Source organism: Narcine bancroftii, chromosome 13 (genome assembly GCF_036971445.1).
Source record: "Narcine bancroftii isolate sNarBan1 chromosome 13, sNarBan1.hap1, whole genome shotgun sequence".
In the NCBI taxonomy this organism is placed as follows: domain Eukaryota; kingdom Metazoa; phylum Chordata; class Chondrichthyes; order Torpediniformes; family Narcinidae; genus Narcine; species Narcine bancroftii.
Genome location: NC_091481.1, coordinates 70027996 through 70049470, shown reverse-complemented (window position 1 = coordinate 70049470; position 21475 = coordinate 70027996). Strand labels below are relative to the sequence as shown.

The window sequence follows — 21475 nt, the reverse complement described above, 5'->3', positions numbered from 1 at the left end:
CTCCAAAGGAAAAGGGCCAATGACAATTTCTCTCAAGCTAAATATTTCAGTAACAATTGGGTCAAGACCAGTGATTCTTAACCTTCCCTGCCCGCTCACATATGCAATCCCTTACTCATCACAGAGTACCAATGGCATAGGGATTACTTAAAGTGGAATGTGAGTGGAAAGAAAAAGGTTGAGAACCACTGTGCTATACTTTACCTCGAGGCTTCACCCTTATCTGTGAGGACTCTGATAACTAGAATAGCCTATATTAGATTTGTGATGCATCTCAGCCAGAACAACAGTCCTGCCTTTAGTAACCTTGGTGTGGGGAAAGCAAGTTACACCCCATTGCTGATCATATAATGCACAAGATAGACACAAGGCAACTTTGTACATCTTACACTTCAAGTTCAAGGAGATGAAGAGGAATCTATGGAATTCGCTGCCCATTGAAGCAGTGGAAGCTTACCTCAGTAAATATATTTAAAACAAAGTTGGATAGATTTTGACATAGTAGAGGAATTAAGGGATGTGGGAAAAAGGCAGGTGGGTGGAGATGAACCTATCATCAAATCAGCCATGAGCTTATTGAATGGTGGAGCAGGCTCAATGGGCTGGATGGCCGACTCCTGCTCCCATTTCTTATGTTCTATACTTTCGACGTTGGGAGGCAAGTGAGCAAACAACTGTTCTAGAGATGCATGTTGAGGATATTTATTAAAATGTAGACATACAGCCCATGGGACCATGCTGCCCAATTAATCTACAACCCCCGTATGTTTTGAAGGGTGGGAGGAAACCCACGCAGACGCATGGAGAATGCAGGTCGCTAGCGCTGTAACAGCATTGCATTAACTGTGCCACCCACACAGTTAGGAAACTAAGGATATTAGGTAAAAATAAATAAATAACTACAAGCATCTCCATGGCTGCCCTGGGTTAGGGTTTTGTGCTGCACTGCATGATAAGCTAACAAGACAGTCTGAGCAGAGCTCTGAAGGTTATTCTTTAACTCAATTAACCTTTCTCATTAGTTTCTCTCCTGCTACATTTATTCTGTTGTGCCAAGGTCACTGCAGCTACCAAGTGAGGAGGCCAGATTTGCTCATTTTTTACTGAATCTTCTCAAAAGCCAATCTTTGCAAACACAATTTTATGAGAGGGCTGGGGGAGATGCATCCCAACGTCAACACTTGTGCAGCTCTATTGGATTCTATTTCAACACTCAACATCCTCCTTTTTCCTTTGGACCTTCCGCTGCTTTGGGAGATGGGTCACCAGCAGCTCTACTGGTCTCACCCGAGGAAATTCGGCCAGGGCTCCCGCTCATGCCGGGTCTGCGCCAACCGTCACAGACTGATCCGGAGGTACGGCCTGAACATGTGTCGCCAGTTCTTTCGGCAGTACACCAAGGATATCGGCTTTGTCAATTTGGACTAAATTGTGAATGGAGCAGAAATACAGCAAGAAAAGAAGTTCTGTTGCATACTCGGCTGTGATCATCTAACAAGCAAGCTTTTTGTAATGCTCCAGTTTTGTAAATAAAATTGACCTGCCATTGGGTGCTCAAAAAAAACATCCTTATTGTTCAGATTTCATATTTATCGTCTGAGTACATACATGGATTCACTCAGGCAGACACCGAGCTCTGCAGATACAGGAGTTCACAGATGACAGCAAGGTGGTTAGACTCAGTCTCTAGTAGAACTTAAGCAGTCCAGGACAGAACTGGACAAAGGCAATCCTTGGTTACAAAGATCTGGGCCCTGGAGTGTTGGATGCTGCTGGAGACAAACTTCCACCCCTAATTTTTAAATTAGGATTGTGGCTGGAAAATACACGGAGTAGAAAGAACATCAAGGTTTGGATGAAATTCAAAAATAGCCTCAGGGTTGTGGTTCATGTAACATTTAGCACCACCTGGGTTCAATCTGGCGCTGTCTGTAAGGAGTACGTTCTCTGAGTCTGTGTGGGTTTCCTTCAGGTGCTCCCGTTTCCTTCCATCCTTCAAAAACATACGGGGATTGTAGATTAATTGGGCAGCATGGGCTCGTGGGCTGTAAGGGCCTGTACCTGTGCTGTATGTCTAATTTAAATTGCATCAAACCAAGGCCATTTAAGGCAATATGATTCAAACTGTAGAGACACGACTCAACACATAGAACACATTATGTTGCATAATAATGCATCCTTTTTTATCAGAGATATTAAAGGGAGTTCACTCACTTCTGCAGTAACACAATGTCTGCAAGAACACTGAACATCTGATAAATACCAGAGGCTTCATTGATGCGCTTGATGATTACGTTGATCAGCTGGGAGATGGGCAGGGCAATAGTCGGCCAGTGGACACCATGGTATCGATGCTCCAGCAGACGGTGAACTGCACGAGCTGGTGGAAGCAACCAAAAACCACAGCTTTTTACAAGAGCATCATAACCCGCATGGGGCAAGCAAAGAACATCACAGGATGATTACAGTCATGTTTCAAGTTTACAGGAGAAATCCTTTATTGGCTACCATGGTAAATGTGCACACAAGTGACTTTGCTAGTGAGCAGATCCACTCACAGGTCTCGCTGAATTTCTCAGTGCAGTGATAACAAGATCACTGCGATTATTGCTCGACTTTCAGAAGTTCTTATTCCAAAATACTTTCTCTAACACAGGGGTTCCCAACCTTTTTGTTCCTCTGTACCCCTTGGGCATTTTTATAGGTTCCCGTGTACCCCTAAAAATTAAGGATAAAAAAAAAGACATTGTGCAATCTGACTGCAGATTACAAGACCATGCATTGTACAGTAGAGGTTATTCTCTCAGACCCAATGTACCCCCTGAAAAGTGCAAATGTACCACTGGGGGTACATGTACCCCAGGTTGGGAACCCCTGCTCGAACACAACAGAAGGAGCTTCACTGCAGGTCACATGCTCCTGCTAAAAACATAACAGTCCAATTGCAATTGCTTTGCTGGAATTTAATAGTAACCTCTCCTCCTTCAACTTTTATTCTGGGAAGGAAAGTAGTTATGAATACTTTATGGCCTTCTCAGTCTGCAAAAAGTGCTATTGCTTGATCAGTGTAAGGTAAAACATCATGAGATGGGAATGTGTAAGGAGTTACCCTGTGCAGGGCTGTAACAAGATGTGAATGCATCCTTGTACTTACAAGATAAGAGAGACATTGATGGATTGAGAGGCAGGAAGCTAGCAGGGAAAGGATAGCAACAGTTTTAGTCATTGGACAAGTAATGATATGATGATGTTCTAAGCACGTATCCAAGGGTATAAAAAAAATCACCATTTTGCTGATAACGGCAGAATGCATTCTCCGACTAACATTGTTAGTCGCAAGTGTTACAATCCGGTAATAAAGAACAAAGAACCCTGATTTCGACTCAGTCTGGTGTTTGTCTCACTCATTCATGAACAAAGCAGACCTAACATCAGTCAAACATGAATTGAAAGTCCTTGGAGAGATCTCCTTCCTGGCACTCAAGTCCGCTACTGTTCCAACTAAAAAAGCAAAGAACAGACATGACAATATGGGCACAATTCTCATTTTAAAGGGTAATAAATTCAGCCCCAGACCGATCTCTACTGAATAGTAGAGTAGCCTTTGTTGAGGTTCATCACCAGATCTTGCCCAATTAGTGGAGAAGATAAAAGTACCTTCAGCTTTGCTTCCTATGGGCAGTGAGACTGCTGAATGACTGATGAACTGCAAATACAAAACCTCCGAGACTATATTAATTTAACAATGTTTATTTATTTATATACTGTATGTATACTGGAAGTATTCTGCCTGGAGGTCAGTGACTAGTGGAGTTATTGCAGGGATCTGATAAGGGACCCCTGTGCTTTGCGATGTTTATAAATGCATTTTAGGTCAAACCAGAAGGGTTTTATGGTCAGTAACTTAAGAACGGAGGGACCTTGGGGTTCAAATCCACACATCTCTCAAGGTTGCTGGGCAGGTTGATAGGATAGTTAAGAAGACCTATGGGATGTTGGGCTTCATTAATTGAGGGACTGAGTTCAAGAGTCGAGAGGTCATGTTGCAACTGTACAAATCTCTGGTGAGACCACACTTAGTATTGTCACCTCATTAATAGGAAGGCTGTGGAAGCTATGGAGAGGGTGCAGAGGAGATGAACCGGGGTGTGGTCTGGATTGGAAAATAAGTCTTATGAGGCAAGGTTAGTAGAGCTAGGACTTTTCTCTTTGGAATGAAGAAGGATGAGAGGAGACTGAGAGATCTACAAGATTCTGAGAGGCATAGACAGGGTGGACAGCCAGACCCTTTTTTCCCCCCAAGGCAAGAATAGCTTACACCAGAGAACATATGTACAAAGTGAAGGTAGGAAAGTTCAGGGGAGACATCAGGGATTTTTTTTTTTAAATATAAAGTTGTGGGTGCCTGGAATGGTGAATGCTGAAAAATAGGGGCAGTTAAGAGACTCTTAAACAGACACATAGATGAAAGAAAAATAGAGGATTACAAGGAAGGAAGGGTTAGTTTTTTTTTGGGTAGGAATAAATGGGTTAGCACAACATCAAGGACTGAAGGGCCTATAGTGATCTGTGTTCTATATGTACTGCATACAGGATGCATCATTTGTTGGCATGTGTGTTATGTCTGGTTGTGTGTCTGCATATTTTGCACCAAGGACTGGAGAACATTGTTTCGGCAGGTGGTACTTGTACAATAACCCATCTGATTGTTACGAGGTCACTTTTCTGCTTCACTTACTCAAAATTACTCATTATCTTTCGAGTTAAGGCAAATCCAACTGAAGGTTATCATGAGGTCACGTTATTGATTATCTATCAATAGAGTTAAACTAAATCCACCTGACAGGTCTGGAAGTAAATGATTTAAAGTCGAATAGAGTGCTGAGTGAACAGAATAAGTTTTGATAAAAGTAGCAGAGCTACAGAGCAGCTGAAGTGCACAAAGTGTGAAACGTGGTAAAGATATAATACAATAAACTCCAGTCATCCACAATCCCATTATAATTATTTGAAAATCCTGATAATTCTGCTTCAAGCTTGTCAGGTCATGAGACAGAGGAATTGGGAGAAAGGAATAGAATTCGTACAGGAGACAGGATGAGAAAAAGCATAGTCAGGGCAACTGTGAAAGTTAGTGGGTTTATATAATTTCTCCCTCTCTGCTGCATCTGCACCCAGGATAAGGTCTTCCATTCCAGGACATCTAAGATGTCCTCCTCCTTCATAAAACCTTAAGGACCCTTTGTTCACCCACACACTTAAGCTACTGTTCATTAACCCTGTACTCAGCCTTCTGGTTTGACCTTCCAAAATCCATCATCTCACACTTATCTGGATTGAAGTCCGTCTACTGCCATTAACTCTGCCTCACCCACATCTCCTCTATTTTCTGCCCTGGTTCCATCCCGCCCACAGGCTCAATAAGAACTGGGTTCCCTTTCTCCCTACCTACCATCCCACCAGCCTCTGCAACCACCATAGTGTTATATGCAATTTTCGCCACCTACGAGATCCCACCACTTGATAAATGTTCTCCTCCCTGCTTTCTGTGGGAATCCTCCCTCTTCATCTCCCTCATCCACTCATCCCTTCGCACCATTAGCTTCCATGGAAGCCATCCATGTGACCACAAGTAGTGGTAAACTTGCACTCACATCTCCTTCACCATCATTCAGGGCACAAACAGTCCTTCTAAGTGAACCAACACTCCACGTAAATATGCAAGAGTCGTATACTGCATCTGGAGCACCTGATGTGGCTTCCTCTACATCGGGGAGATTGGACACCTTTGCTCTATCCACTGCAACAGCAAGGAGTTCCCATTGGCCCAGCATTTTAATTCCAAATACTGCTGTAACACTGACATATCTGTCCAAGGCCTCACATTCTGACAAGTCGAGGCCAACTGCAAATTCGAGGAACACCACCTTGTATTCTATCTCAGCAGTCTCCAACCAGACAACGTCAAAATCAATTTCTCCAATTTTGGTTAACTCCCTTTCTCAGGCTCCACATCTCTTTCCCTTCCATCAGAAATTTATCTTACTTAGCCCACTGCCCCTTCCCTATACTAGTTCTCAGCTTCTTTCTCCTCTATCTTCCCACATGCTCCACTGTTAGCCTGTGCTCCTCCACCCCCCTCCGCCTCCTTTTTATTTGGTCCTGATTTTTAGCACTCCTGATGTAGGGCTCAGACCCAAAACGTCAACTGTCTTTTACTGTCCATGCATGCTGTGTAACCTGCTGAGTTACCCTAGCACTGTTGTGTACTCCACTGGCATCTGTACATTTTCTTGTTTAACCTCCACAGAAGTAAATTAGCTGGGTTTGGAGGTTGAGATTTGTGGGGTTCAACTTTTTCAATGACATGTTTCCCTATGCCACTAATGCTAATTTCTTCACCACCCCCTCCCCTCCAGCTACACTGGAGTCACTCCTCACTACCAATGTCACCAAAGACCCTTGCAAATTTATATAAGTGGACTGTGGAGAGCATTCTGACCAGTTGAATCACTGTCTGATCTAGAGGTGCCAATGCTCTGGACAGGAAAAGACTACAAAGAGTTGTGAACTCAGCCGTGCTGTCACAGGCACAAGCCTTCACTCCATCAAGGACATCTACAACAGTTAGCATCTTAAGAAAGCAGCCTCTATATCATCCAGGACCCCATCACCCAGGCCATGCCCTCTTCATTCTACTGCTATCAGGTAGGAGGTATAGGAGCCCAAAGATGAACACCCAGCGGCACAGAAGCAGCCTCTTCCCCTTGCCATCAGATTTCTGAATGGACAATGAACCAGTTACTCACTTTTTTTTTCCTCTTTTTGCACTAATTATTTATTTTTAAATAGTGTATTTACAGAATTGTAATTTACAGCAATATTTGCACCTGTAATGCTCCATACTCCTACTGCAAAGCAACAAATTTTTTGACGTTCTTGACAATAAACCTGATTCAGAATACTATGAATTGTCAAATAACTAAAAGAAAACCAAGGCAAGGCTATTTTATCTGAGGTCCCATCTCTCAGCTGAGGCAACAAATACATGCAGTCTTATCTGGGCATAGAGGTACAATTTCAAAAAACATCTGGGAGTTGTCCTCAGTGAACTGGAGTTAATCTTTACCTTTGAACCCACGTCACTGAAACAAATTGTGCTGTTATTTATTTATCCCTCTTCTGTCCTTATCCCAGTCCCTTCTTTTGTCTGCCTTCCCCTCATTTCCTCCCTCCCTCCTCTACCCTTTTTTCCTTTACCCTCTTGATTCATGTTTCCCCACATATCCCCACATCCAAGAGAGTTCCTGGGAGAATTGGGCACACATTGAATTAAATATTTTTTTTTACTTACAACACAGTAACAGGCCCTTCCGGCCTACAAGTCCATGCTGCCTAATTAACCTACAACAAAGTGAGAAGAAACGGGAGCCTCTGGAGGAAATCCGTGCAGACACGGTGAGAATGCACAAACTCCTTTCAGACAGTGTGGGATTCGGGACCCCCATCACAGACGCTTAACTGTGTGGGGCTAACCTCGACACTAACTGTGCTGCCTGAGTAATCGCTGCAAGAATGGGACAATGAGCAGTTTACCTCTCTACAACACCTGGAAACACAAAACTGCAGTGGGACTCATTTTATGCATACATGCTTTATGGCAAAGTTATCCTGCTTTCATCAGTTGTTTCCGCAGCTTTGGTTGTGAGTTTTGCTTGTTGTTTCGCAATTACTTGATCATGCAAAGGTAGGTGGGTTAGTAAGCTTAGAGGAGGACACAAAGAGCCTTCCAAGGGAATTGGAGGGCAAACAAATAAAAGAAAAGTAAACAGATTTTATTGTTAACAGATGTTTGGACTTTAGCCAGGAATTCAATTGTGCTCTAGCTCATTGGGTAACTGTGGGGCCAATAGACTCATGTGATACATTCAAGCAAAACAAACAGATGGAGTATCACATGAAAAGCAGATCCTATCTGTCCTTTAGTTGTGGCCTCAGGCAGATGTTGGAATCTGGAATTGGGGTTGCATTTTAAAAATGGATGCAGAGTGCAGCAGTATATACTGATGTTACAGAAGGTAATAAACATTAATTTTTCTCCCTTGACAAACTGCAACTCAACTACAAGATATTTTACCCCAACCAATTCATTGCTTTTCCAGTACACAAATCCAACAAGACTACCGTGCAGGTCTCCTTCCATTCTCACTTTAACCCCATCTTGGGCTAATGTATTCAATCCATCCAGCATCAAATCAAGTTCCTGGTTCCTGTCACTTATTACAAAACATGCTTTGCGAGCAATCCGGCTAGTACAGCAATAATACTGATTGAAAAGTTGCAAAGATAACATTGGAGGTATCAATGTATCAACTCAAGGTTTGTTTAGGCAATAGACAATAGGTGTCGGAGTACTCCAATTGGCCCTTCGATTTTTCAGATCATGGTTGATCATTCACTATCAGTACCCATTCCCAGCCTTATCCCCACAACCTTTAACTGCATGAAAGAAACTGTCATGGAATATGGTTGTGTGCGATTTCACTTAGGCAACTTCCTCCCAATGGGAGGATAGAGCACGGCCAAAGTGAGATGAAACTTTTAATATGTTGGCTGTTTTTCTGAAGCAGCAGGAAATGTAAATGGAGTCAACATGGGGGGTGGGGAGGGGGGGGAGAAACAGTGCTTGTCATGTCTGAGCTGCAGATTCTTGCTGTCTTGGGCTGAACAGTTTCTGTAGGATGCACACCCTTGCAGGATACTTACCATTCTTTCAGTGAGCCCCATCTACTTCATTGATATCCCTGAATAAAAGTCTTAATTCTTTAATATCGTCTAATTTTGAAAGTAGATGGGTGTCGGCAAGATGCTTTCACGTTGGGAGTTACCTTAACTAGAAAATTAAAATCTAAACTGGTCCCTAATACATTCAATAGGAAGGAATTCAGAAGAAATGGATGGCATGGTTAGTGTAAAAGTGAAACACAAAAGTCTGCAGATGCTGTGGTTGAAGTAAAAAAAACAATGCTTGAGAAACTCAGCAAGTTAATATTGTTAACGTTTGTAGAGCGCGTCGAAAGACTTGTTGATCCAAACCAAGGCTTTTATTAACTAGAAGACTGGAGCATACCACATGTAGGTCAACCAGTCCAGAATGACCTGGTCTGGCTAGGAGCAACCCTAGGATGACCTGGTCTGGCCTAGGAGCACACCAGTAGGTGTGGCTACGCTCTCAGCCAATCACAGTCATCCTACACAACAATCTGTACATAGACACATTGGTGATAGAATCTGTACTATCACAGCGTATTGCTATTACAGCGCCAACAACCCAAGTTGAAATCCAGCATGGTGTTTGTACATTCTGCATGGGTTTTCCTGGATGCTCCGGTTTCCTCCCACCCTCCAAAACGTACGGGGTGGTTGGTTAATTGGGCGACACAAATTTCAATGGCCAGAATCTGCTTCTACCATGTTATAAATAAAATTTTAACATTTAAATTTTTAAAATGTCATTACTCAGAGTGTGCGAGAGAATTTGTAACTCATTCCCACAGAGGGTAAGGGGAAGTGAGGTAATCCAGAGGAAAGAGCGGAAGGGATGATGACTGGGCAAGATAACTGGATGGATCTGCCTTCTTTCAATGCTGCAAACCCCATGTGGTGCTGTCCACTGTTTTTTATCCAGTTAGTCCTGATACTCACCTGTGTAGCGGAATCCATGCACGAAGCCACCGGCTGCCTTCCTGTAATCAACAGAATGACTCGCTGTCCCAATAATAAACATTCCCGGAAGATTTTCTGCTTCGTAGGTGGCTTTGACCAGTGGGTATTTACTGAGGCGACCTCGGCCGCTCCGGGGCTTACTCATGCTATGGGGGAGAAAAGAACAGAGATGAGGAAAGAAACCCCTTTATTTTTCTCTTCAACAATTTAAGGACGGAGCACTGATGCAGCAAGTAGGGCCGTAGTCTCTCAGTGCCATACACCGGGGTTTGATCCTGATCTCAGATGCCGTCTGTTTGAAGTAACTAATGCTCCAGTTTCCACATCCATTTACACAGGCTACCTCCCCTCTCCACAATCAGTTTTGATCAAGGGTTTCAATCTGAAACATTGATAATTCCTCCCATCTCCTTCACAGATGCTGCTTGACCCAATGGGTTCCTCCAGCAGGATCTCCCAATACCCACCCACTTCAAGTTCCCACCCAATTCCCATGCTGAAATGTCTATCCACGGTCTCTCGCACTGCAGACTGAGACCACCTGCAAATTGGAAGAACATCTCATCTTTCGTCTGGCCACCCTTCAACCAGATGGCATTAACAATGACTTCTCTGGTTTCTGTTAGCCACCTCCCCCCTTCCCAATGTCTCCTTTCCACTAGCTGTCTCTCCCTCTCTCTCTCTTTCCCTTTCTCTCTGTCTCCTTCCTCCATTTCTGCATTCAGAGAGCCAACCCCATCCCCTGATCAATTCTCACCTTTCCTCTCCTGTCCTCCTATCCATGTCCAATTAAGGCCTTTTGCCTATTGGCCTGTGCTCCCCCTCCCCCAGTCTTTTTATTCAGGCGCTTGCCTGCTTTTTGCTCATACATTGAAGGGCTCAGGCCTGAAATATTAGTTTATATCTTTACCTCCTATGGATGCTGTGAGACTTGGTGAGTTCCTTCAGCATTTTTGTTTTTAACTACAATCACAGGGTGACCAAACTTTTCTGTTTCATTCTTCCAGTGGATTGTTTTTTTAAAAAATACTCCTTGGGCCATTTGCCCCCGCGCCATCATTGAATGAGATCACGGCAAATCTGTGACCCAACTCCAAGCACCTGCTTCTGCCCCACATTCTAGCTTATGTTTGATGAATAGAAATCACAGATCTCAGATTAAAATTTGATACAGTCATTGTAGCACACTTCAACTATCCTTCATATAGCAACATGGTTAGCGTAGGGGTGGCACAATTAGCGCAATGTGATTACAGCGCCAGTGACCATTCATCTAGAGTCCTTTCCTTTAAGATGCACCAAACCGGTTTCCTCAATAGATTACCCATAATTTATTGCTCCATATGCGTTCCACAACTCTGCAAGAAAGGTAAGGAAGGGGGCAACCTTCTGAAATTACAGCATAGCATTACTCAAAGTATCAGAGGGCTTTGCAACGACACACTTACTTGCTGAAAATGGAGAAATCAAACTTCCAACCCAAACAGCGAATGATACGGTCATAAGGCAGCCGCACTGCTAAATTGTCTACCCCTTCTGACAGAAGGCTCTGGTCATTGATGTTGGAGGACATATCTTGAGAGTTGTTCTTGTTAAAGTGATATTTCAGCCGTAAGTGCAACTTTCCCTTGTTGTCTTGTATTATGACAATATTTTCCATGTCTCCCTCAAGCAAGCCATCCAGCGACTTCAGCTGATAGGTGTCCAGTAGGGCATTGTTCACTGCTCTGAGGAATAGAAGAGTGAATAGAATTGTATAGAGTAGGTACTGAGAGCAGCGTCCTTTTTGGGCAGGGACATGGATCGGAGGGATATGGTCTGGGTGCAGATCAATGGGACTAGGCAGACTAGTTTGGCACAGACTAGAAGGGTCAAAGGGCCTGTTTCTGTGTTATTGTGTTCTATGGGCATCGTCAAATGTGGCCACTACCCAACACACATAAATGTATCAACTCAAGACCTCACTGAAACATTTTGAATGTTGAAAGGTGTGGACAGAGTAGATAGAAAGGTTGTTTCCCATGGTGGGAGAGTCTAGGAGAAGAGGACACAACTTCGGGATTGAAGGGCACCTGCTTCGAACAGAGATGCGGAGGTATTTCTTTAGCCAGAGGGTGGTGAATCTGTGGAATTTGTTGTGGAGGCCAGGTCATTGGGTGTATTTAAGACAGAGGCATCAAAGGCTATGGGGAGAAGGCCAGGCAGTAAGATCAGCTCATGATTGAATGATGGGGCAGATGCGATAGGCTAAATAGCCTATTTCTGCCCATATTTCTTAAGGTCTTAACTGAGAGGGGATACTTTTATGTAGTTACAGACACACTACAAGAAAGATGTGATAGCACTGGAGAGGGAGCAAAGGATATTTACCAGGATTTTGCTTGGAATGGAATTCAGATACGAGTTTAAACTTGGATCAGAGGATGCTGAGAGATACTGGCAGAAATAAACTTTTCCCCTCCATGTTGCGAAGACCAGCAGGCTCATGGTTAGGATAAGGTTCAGGGAAGATATGTTGTATCCAGAGGGTGGTTGGAATCCTGAACACGCTGCCTGAGGGGGTAGTGGAAGCAGAGTCTTGCAACATATAAGAAAAACTTGAACCACCAAGGCAGAGAAGGCTGCAGACCCAGTGCTGGTAACTGGAATTCAATCAACATGTGCACTGTGGGTTAAAGAGCTGGCTCAATGAAAAATCAGAGGCTTTCCAGCAGGAGTAGGCCTTCCACTGTGATCTGGGAGGTTAGAATCGGTACTGGAGAGTACCCACCTTGGGGAGAAAAAAAACCTGAGAACTAAAGAAACATCGAGCCACTAAGGTAAAACCCATCAGTAAACTCATATGTAAATTCAGATTAAACAGAATTAAAGCATCCAGCAGCCTCAAGCAATTGGTTAAAAAAGCAGAAAATAATTTTTTTTTTAAATTAAAATAAATAAGAACAAAATAATAGGTAAAAAATGCATAAGTAAAATTACAAAAGTAAATATTCTTTGAAGTAACACACATAAACCTTTGGTGAGGATGGGTACAAATATTCAGCCCACAGAGTGCCTTGGTCATGCTTTGCTTGTCGCAGTTGTTTGAATAAAGTTGCGCAAAACAGCAATGGCATTGCTCAGACTGAAGAGTTGGTTGATGCCGCTCGCTGTTGGGGTGACTCTCTTATCCCTGCTTAGTAAGAGTCACCCTGGGAGAGACATTACCTGTAAACTTGAGAGAGGGGGTTAATTATCTATAATGTTATTGTTGGCATTTGGGGAGCTGCATGGAGGGGGAGGAACCAATAGATGCAGCGACGGTTAAATGTTTACAAAGAAAGTGACTGAAAATAAAATAAAATGCTTTAAGGTTTATATATTCTTGCAAGTTAAGTTCATTCAGTGTCAGTACAGTATAGCATTTTTGTCTTTTAAACTAAAGCAAATGGAAAATGCACTTATCAAGCATCAACCAATCCACATAGATGTTTGATACCAGAGACTTTACTGGATAATCAAAGTTATTTTACTATATCAGTGTATTGTATGTTACTATGTGGCTACACACAGCTTGTGACATAATTCAATCTATGCTGGCCATCTCAGAGATAGGCAAACCATGTTTCCTCATCAGTCCACTCATCACCTATCCTTGGACCAGCTATCTGTACCCAAATCCAGCAATGACTGTCACCACCAGCCCTACCTCCAGAAATGCCGATTACTGTTTAAACCATGCATCAAGAACTAACAGCTTTCGGAGGAGTCACATGATGGAGTAGTGGCCGGACGGTGAACTCCAGCCCTCTCCAGAAAAGTCGGGAAAAACAAAGGAAAACATAAAGGCACAGAAATAAAAGTTACAGAAAAGTGAGTATAAAGGTGGAAAGAAGATGGCGACAAAAAAAGAAAAATCGAAAGCAACGGTAAGAAGAGAGGAAGAGAAGACAAAGGAGGAAAAAGGTGAAGGCCTTACCTGTCCGAAGAGGCCCGCTGCGGAGAGAGAAACCCGCTCCCTCAGGTCGGTAAATAATGGACTACAAAAATGGCTCGCAGAGCCGAGTAAAAGTGCGCAACCGCGCATGCGCGAGGAATCACGCATGCGCGATGCGAATGAAAAAAAACACACCGACGGGAGGGGGGACCAGCTGGGGAGTCGATCTCCACAGCCGGCAACGACAGCTGCAGAACACCTGCAGCAAGAAGAGACCACAGAAGACAATAGAAACAAGAAAGAAGAGGAGGAAAGGGCACCAAAGAAACAACAGATGGCCAACCCAGAGGAAGAAGAAGAGGAAGAGGAAGAGTACAGGGAAATAGAAGAAAAGAAAGGCAAGGTAAAGGATATACTTGCTCTTATTAAAGGATACATGGAGTCATTTAAAGAATGGCAAACACAGGAATTTAAGGATTTAAGAAAAAGAATAAACAACACAGAAGAGAAAATAAATAAAATGGAGATGACCTTAACAGAAATGGGAAAGAAAATGGACAAGATGGAAGAGCGGGCAGTAGCAGCAGAAATGGAGGTAGAAGACTTAAAAAAGAAATTGGAGAAATCTAATAAAAAAACTAAAGAGACACAAGAACTACTAGCTCAAAAAATAGATACAATGGAAAACCATAACAGAAGAAATAACATAAAGATAGTGGGCCTTAAGGAAGATGAAGAAGGCAAGAATATGAGGGAGTTTATAAAAGAGTGGATCCCTAAGACCCTAGGATGTCCAGAACTACAGCAAGAAATGGAAATAGAAAGGGCACATAGAGTATTGGCCTCTAAACCACAACCACAACAAAAACCAAGATCTATTGTAGTAAAATTCCTAAGATATACTACAAGAGAAAAGGTACTGGAGAAGACAATGGAAAAAGTAAGAGAGGGCAACAAACCACTGGAGTATAAAGGGCAAAAAATCTTCATCTATCCAGATATAAGTTTTGAACTCCTAAAGAAGAGAAAAGAGTTCAATACAGCAAAGGCGATTTTATGGAAGAAAGGGTATAAATTTATACTAAAGCATCCAGCGGTATTGAAAATATTTATTCCAGGACAACAAAACAGACTATTCTCGGATCCAGAAGAAGCACGAAAATTTGCAGAACAATTACAAAAATAGACTGAGGGAGGAAGACGGGTAATGAGAGTTAAAATGATCACGATTGATATGTATGTGGGTAAAGACAAAAATAGACTGAGGGATGAAGACGGGTAATGAGAGTAAAAATGATCACGATTGATATGTATGCGGGTAAAGAGGTATAAGAGTGAATAGAGACAATGAGCATACATGAATGTATCTGTACTTAGAGGAAAATATAGATAGTATAGACAAGAATTAATAAGGGAAGGTAATGGAATAGAGAGAATAAGGAGGGAATTAAAAGAGTGACCTTTGTGACATATGAAAAGTGAAATCTTTTCTGGGGGAGGCGGGGTGGGGGGAAATAGCGGTCACTGCAAAATCAGTTGACGCTTGCGAGTGGATTCGCAAATCCAAATGGAGAGGGGAGATGTGGTTGTCCGACAAGGGATAAAGGACAACTCAGGAGGTGAAGGGGAGATTGGGGATAAATAAGATAGAAATAGGAGAATAAGGAAAATGTCGGATGTTGTAGGAATGTTGTCTTATAAAGAGTTGAAAATAAGAAAACAGAAATGGAAAAGGAGGAAAGGTAATGATGGAAAAACGGAAAGAGAAGATAAACAAAATATAAAAGGGCTACGCTGAACTATATGTCTTTAAATATTAATGGAATACATAACCAAATTAAAAGGAAGAAACTACTAAATTTAAATGAATAAATGTATTCCATTAGAAAAAAAATTACATATAGGTTAAGAAATAATATTGAAATATTCGAACAAGTATAGGAGCCTTACATTAAATACAATAGCGAAAACCTACCGGGGACAAACATTACCTAAGTTGATGGAAGGAGAAGGAAAGAAAAGAATGGACTCAGTAGAATTTCTGGTGTAATTTTGTTGAATGACAACATTGTCTGACTGGCTTAATGCAACCTAGATTGTATACCTAAAATGGATGAGAGGGGGGGGTGGGGGGGTGGTTTGGGAGGAAAGGGGGGGGGGGGGGGAGAGAAAAAGTCACTGTATATGTGTGAAAAAGAAATAGTGTATATCATGGCTAATGTGATTTATGGTGTGAAAAATAAAAAATGTTAAAAAAAGAGAACTACCAGCTTTCAAAAATGCCTAGCCTACGAATATCTTTGCCAAAAGTATTGAACAGCTTTTAAAATGAATCACATGATTACAACTAACACCAAGAATTAAAACAGTTAATTCTTCAAGGAGCTAAAGAAAATAATAAGGAAATTCTTATGGAAAGGGGGGAAACCGAGGATAGCACTTTATAAATTAACAGAATGGTACAAACAAGGGGGCTTACAGCTACCAAACTTTAAGAATTATCAGAGCAGCACAGTTAAGATGCCTATCAAATTTTTATCAAACAAGGGAAATACCAGATTGGACCAGATTAGAGCTAGATAAAATAGGGGAGAAGGTACCTGAACATATACTATACAAGTGGGATGAAAAGCTGGTGCAACATAGGAATTCACCAGCACTGCACCATCTGCTCAACATTTGGAAGAAGATTCACGTAGAAAGGAATAAAACAAATTATCAACTACCAAAATTAATATTGACGCAAAATCAACTAATCCCTTTCACAATAGATAACCTTTCCTTTAGAGAATGGGAGAGAAAAGGGATCAAAAGAATAGAAAATTGTTTTTTGGGAAATAAATTATTATCTTTTGAACAAATGAAGGACAAATATGGTATAACTCACGGTACAATGTTTGCATACCACCAACTGAAAACCTACTTGAAGGATAAATTGGGAAGCAGGCTGAGGTTACCAGAAGGAAGCAATTTTGAATATGTCATTACAGACACAATGATAATTAAAAGATTTATAACAAACATGTACATCAAACTGCAAGAGAAAGAGAACGAGGAAATAAGCTGTAAACCCAAACAAAAATGGGAACAAGATCTAAACAAAGATGAAGAATGAAACATGGGAAAAGCTATGCTCCGGAACTATGAGAAATACAATAAACACGAGGTTACGCATGATACAATATAATTGGTTCCACAGGCTATACACCACGCCCCAAAAGTTAAATAAATGGGATCCAACAGTATCCAGACAGATGCTTTCGCTGTAAGAAGGAAACGGGAACAACAGTACATGCAATTTGGGCATACCAAAAAATCCAGAGATCTTTCTTCTAAGTAATATAAGTAAAGAACTTGGCCTCGATTTGGATGGAGCACAAAAAAGATTTATTACGACAGCCTTAGCTGTAGCAAAAAAATGTATAATGTCAACCTGGAAATCAGAAGATAGCCTGAGAATACAGCAATGGTACATAGAAATGAATAAATGTATTCCATTGGAAAAAATAATATAATTTAAGAAATAACAACAGTATTCGAACAAATTTGGGAACCGTACATGGAACACAACAGAGAAGTCCTATTGCAGACCTCCACCCCCACCCCTAAAATGACAGAAGAAGAAGATGACGAAATGAACTGACCCAGTATGTAAAAGTAGAAGAGACAAATTTCATGTTTATTTTCATTGTGTGAAGACATTGTTTAATGGGTTAAATGTATCCTATATGTTGAACCCTGAGTGGGTGGGTGAAGGAGGGAGGGAAGGGAGGGGGAAAAAGGGGAGAAAATGACACTGTGCATATTCAAGAGGGAAATGTTTGTGTGTATTTTGGTCAGTTAGGTTCATAGTGTGAAAAATAAATAAATTTTTTTTAAAAAGAATTAAATCAGTTAAAAACACCAGTAAGCACTTAAAGCAATTAAGTGAAAATCAAAAGGGTAGCACGGTTAGCGCAACACTGTTCCAATGCTAGGGAATGGGGTTTGAATCCTGCATTGTCTGTAAGGAGTTTGTACGTTCTCCCCGAGTCTGCGTGGGTTTCCTCCAGGTGCTCTCGTTTCCTCCCACTCTTTGAAACATATGGGGGCTGTAGGTCAATTGGGACTCATGGGCCAAAAGGACCTGTTATCATGCTACAGGTCTACATATTTGTCAAAAGTACTGAACAGCTTTTAAAATGAATCATACAATTACAATTAAAGCCAAAAATTGAAACAGTTTAAAAACTCCAGTGAATACTTAAAGGAATTAAGCGAAAAATCAAAATAACTGCAGATGTTGGAAATCTAAACTACAAACAGGAACTGGTATTCAGGCCACATGTGGGAAGAGTTGGTATTCACACTGCATTTTGCTCCACGTTGGATTGTGACTGCTTTGCAGAGCACCTACATTTTAGTTTGCAGAGGCAACCTGAGCTTCCTGTTACCTGTCACTTTAATTTTCCATTCCACTCCCATTCTGATTTATCAGTCTGCGGCATCTGCCCTCGTCCAATGTGGCCCAATGCAAGCCTTCTGGAGTCAATATTGAATTCTACAATCTTCTTTGGCTTGGCTTCGCGGACGAAGATTTATGGAGGGGGTAAAAAGTCCACGTCAGCTGCAGGCTCGTTTGTGGCTGACAAGTCCGATGCGGGACAGGCAGACACGATTGCAGCGGTTGCAGGGGAAAATTGGTTGGTTGGGGTTGGGTGTTGGGTTTTTCCTCCTTTGCCTTTTGTCAGTGAGGTGGGCTCTGCGGTCTTCTTCAAAGGAGGTTGCTGCCCGCCAAACTGTGAGGCGCCAAGATGCACGGTTTGAGGCGTTATCAGCCCACAGGCGGTGGTCAATGTGGCAGGCACCAAGAGATTTCTTTAGGCAGTCCTTGTACCTTTTCTTTGGTGCACCTCTGTCACGGTGGCCAGTGGAGAGCTCGCCATATAACACGATCTTGGGAAGGCGATGGTCCTCCATTCTGGAGACGTGACCCATCCAGCACAGCTGGATCTTCAGCAGCGTGGACTCGATGCTGTCGACCTCTGCCATCTCGAGTACTTCGACGTTAGGGATGTAAGCGCTCCAATGGATGTTGAGGATGGAGCGGAGACAACGCTGGTGGAAGCGTTCTAGGAGCCGTAGGTGGTGCCGATAGAGGACCCATGATTCGGAGCCGAACTGGAGTGTGGGTATGACAACGGCTCTGTATACGCTTATCTTTGTGAGGTTTTTCAGTTGGTTGTTTTTCCAGACTCTTTTGTGTAGTCTTCCAAAGGCGCTATTTGCCTTGGCGAGTCTGTTGTCTATCTCATTGTCGATCCTTGCATCTGATGAAATGGTGCAGCCGAGATAGGTAAACTGGTTGACCGTTTTGAGTTTTGTGTGCCCGATGGAGATGTGGGGGGGCTGGTAATCATGGTGGGGAGCTGGCTGATGGAGGACCTCAGTTTTCTTCAGGCTGACTTCCAGGCCAAACATTTTGGCCGTTTCCGCAAAGCAGGACGTCAAGCGCTGAAGAGCTGGCTCTGAATGGGCAACTAAAGCGGCATCGTCTGCAAAGAGTAGTTCACGGACAAGTTTCTCTTGTGTCACGGTAGAGAAACACAAAAGCTGCAGATACTGGAATCTTGAGCAGGCAAAGAATTTCTGGAGAAACTCAGCAGGTCAGGCAGCATCCATGGGTAGAAATTTTACAACTCTAGTTTACTCGATTTCTCTGCCTGTATCAGTCATTCATCTGTGACATCAGCTCGGCTTATTCTTCTCCAGGAGTGGAGGACATGCCAGGCCTGACATTTAGACAGAGACCACTTGTAACAGGCCTTTCCGTGCCCACACCACCTAAATACACCAATTAACCTACAAACCCTGTATGTTTTTGAAAGGTGAGAGGAAACCCACACAAATATGGGGAGAACATCCAAACTCCTTACAGACAGCAATGGATTTGAACCTGATTGCTGGCGCTAACTGCTACCCTAACTACGGTAGGCATGTCTCCTGCTCTACATTTTGCAATTCCTACATTCTTTTGATTATGCTCTCATGCGCAGTTTCCATTCACTCATGGATCAAATAACCTTTTTTTTTTAAAACAGCTTATCCCATGGTCTTGCTCTCTGAGACATTCCCCTTCTCCATCCTCCCTGCATCCTTATTTTCTCCCCTTTCGATTTCAAGCAATTAATTTTTTTTACATTTAAATTAACAATGATTTTTAAATTAACTTAATTTCCTGAAACTTACCTCCTTCCCTCAAAGCCATTTGCTTCCCACTGATATTATGGAGCTGTCTAACCTGGCACAGATTCAGCAGGCCGATATTTTTCCTGTGCAAATGTTGGAAAATTACTGGGTGCTGGTGTTCCACAAGACTCCAAGGAATGCGAGGTGGGAGTACAATAGGAAAGATGGGTAACAATCCCTCAGGAAGTCTCTGCATTTCCACAAGAGGCCCTCATTGTCAATTATCCTTTGGTACTCTCTAAAAAAAATTAAATTAAAAACAAATCTGCTGTTGGAACTCAGTGGGTCAAGCAGCATCAGTGGGAGAAGAAGAATGGTTGATGTTTCAAGCCAAAACCCATGACTTAATGTAAGATATAGTCTGGTTGTATTTGACCCCTGAGAAACTGAAAAAAATATGGATTTAGTCATTTGGATTTATGTTTTAGATGTGGATTACATACTGGAACATTTTTACATGCAATTTGGCTTTGTGATAAAGTCCAACCATTTTGGGGAAAAATAAAAATCAGGGCATGTTTTGAAAAGTTATTTAGGATTAAATTGCCATTAGATCCAGACATTTTTTTGCTGGGTTATAGTGTTTTACTGACTGGTTTGGGGTTGGACAAGTTTCAGATAGCTTTTGTTTGACCAGCATTAGCAGTAGCACGGAAGTGTAATGCGATTACTTGGAAAGATGATGTAGAAGTAAATATGAATCACTGGGCCCAATGAGTTGAGATCTTGTAATTATATGGAAAAAATAACAATTTGCATGATAACTATTTTTTTTTATTCAAATGTGGTCACCTTATTTGGAATGTATGGGTTTAGAAATATGTTTGTAGCTGGTTGATAACCAAAGGGTTTGCGGAAGAGCTAGTAGAGTTGTTCAAGTGAACCGGTACGGACTTGAAGGACCAACATGGCCTGTTTCCGTGCTGTAAACGGTTATATGGTTATATGTATGTATTTTTTTGCTCCCCTTGCGGGGACGTGCTGAGGGTGGGAGGGAGGGTGGGGTGGGTTTATATTGGTTTAGTTTATTTTGTTATTATTTTTATGTATTGTTTTTATGTAATTTGAAAATCTTTTTTTCGAAATTTATTTATAGTATCTCCATACATTCATTTCAAATTGACTTAGTATAATATTACATAATAGATACTAAATAATTTTCTAATTTTCACCCCCCCCCCCCACCTCCCCTAACCCCTTAGGAAACCACCTTGTGGTGGTTAATTCCCAAAAACCCAAATCTTTTCTTTGGCTTGGCTTCGCGGACGAAGATTTATGGAGGGGGTAAAAAGTCCACGTCAGCTGCAGGCTCGTTTGTGGCTGACCAGTCCGATGCGGGACAGGCAGACACGATTGCAGCGGTTGCAAGGGAAAATTGGTTGGTTGGGGTTGGGTGTTGGGTTTTTCCTCCTTTGCCTTTTGTCAGTGAGGTGGGCTCTGCGGTCTTCTTCAAAGGAGGCTGCTGCCCGCCAAACTGTGAGGCGCCAAGATGCACGGTTTGAGGCGTTATCAGCCCACTGGCGGTGGTCAATGTGGCAGGCACCAAGAGATTTCTTTAGGCAGTCCTTGTACCTTTTCTTTGGTGCACCTCTGTCACGGTGGCCA

The 21475-nt window shown here is 42.3% G+C and overlaps 2 protein-coding genes across 11 annotated transcripts in view; one reads left to right on the top strand and one right to left on the bottom strand.

Annotated features, from left to right (window-relative positions):
• The window catches only part of foxred2 (FAD-dependent oxidoreductase domain containing 2), a 170200-nt gene that overhangs the window by 102121 nt on the left and 46604 nt on the right, over nt 1-21475 (bottom strand). For all 10 annotated transcript variants that reach the window (XR_011348346.1, XR_011348340.1, XR_011348348.1 and 7 more), the window contains 3 exons: nt 11175-11453; nt 9706-9872; nt 2215-2380 (listed from right to left, as the gene is read on the bottom strand). Coding sequence is in view for 1 of the 10 variants with exons in the window: in XM_069909956.1 (XP_069766057.1) it covers nt 2215-2380; nt 9706-9872; nt 11175-11453 (612 nt within the window). In the remaining 9 variants the exon portion in view is untranslated. The remainder of the gene's footprint in view (nt 1-2214; nt 2381-9705; nt 9873-11174; nt 11454-21475) is intronic.
• Nucleotides 1147-1548, top strand: LOC138748978 (small ribosomal subunit protein uS14-like). The gene has a single exon (XM_069909959.1). The coding sequence runs from the start codon at nt 1162-1164 to the stop codon at nt 1426-1428; it is 267 nt and encodes an 88-aa protein (XP_069766060.1). The 5' UTR covers nt 1147-1161; the 3' UTR covers nt 1429-1548.

What these genes read in the sequence shown, in the direction of transcription:
- LOC138748978 (XM_069909959.1), top strand. Translation starts at nt 1,162, where the DNA reads ATGCATCCCAACGTCAACACTTGTGCAGCTCTATTGGATTCTATTTCA.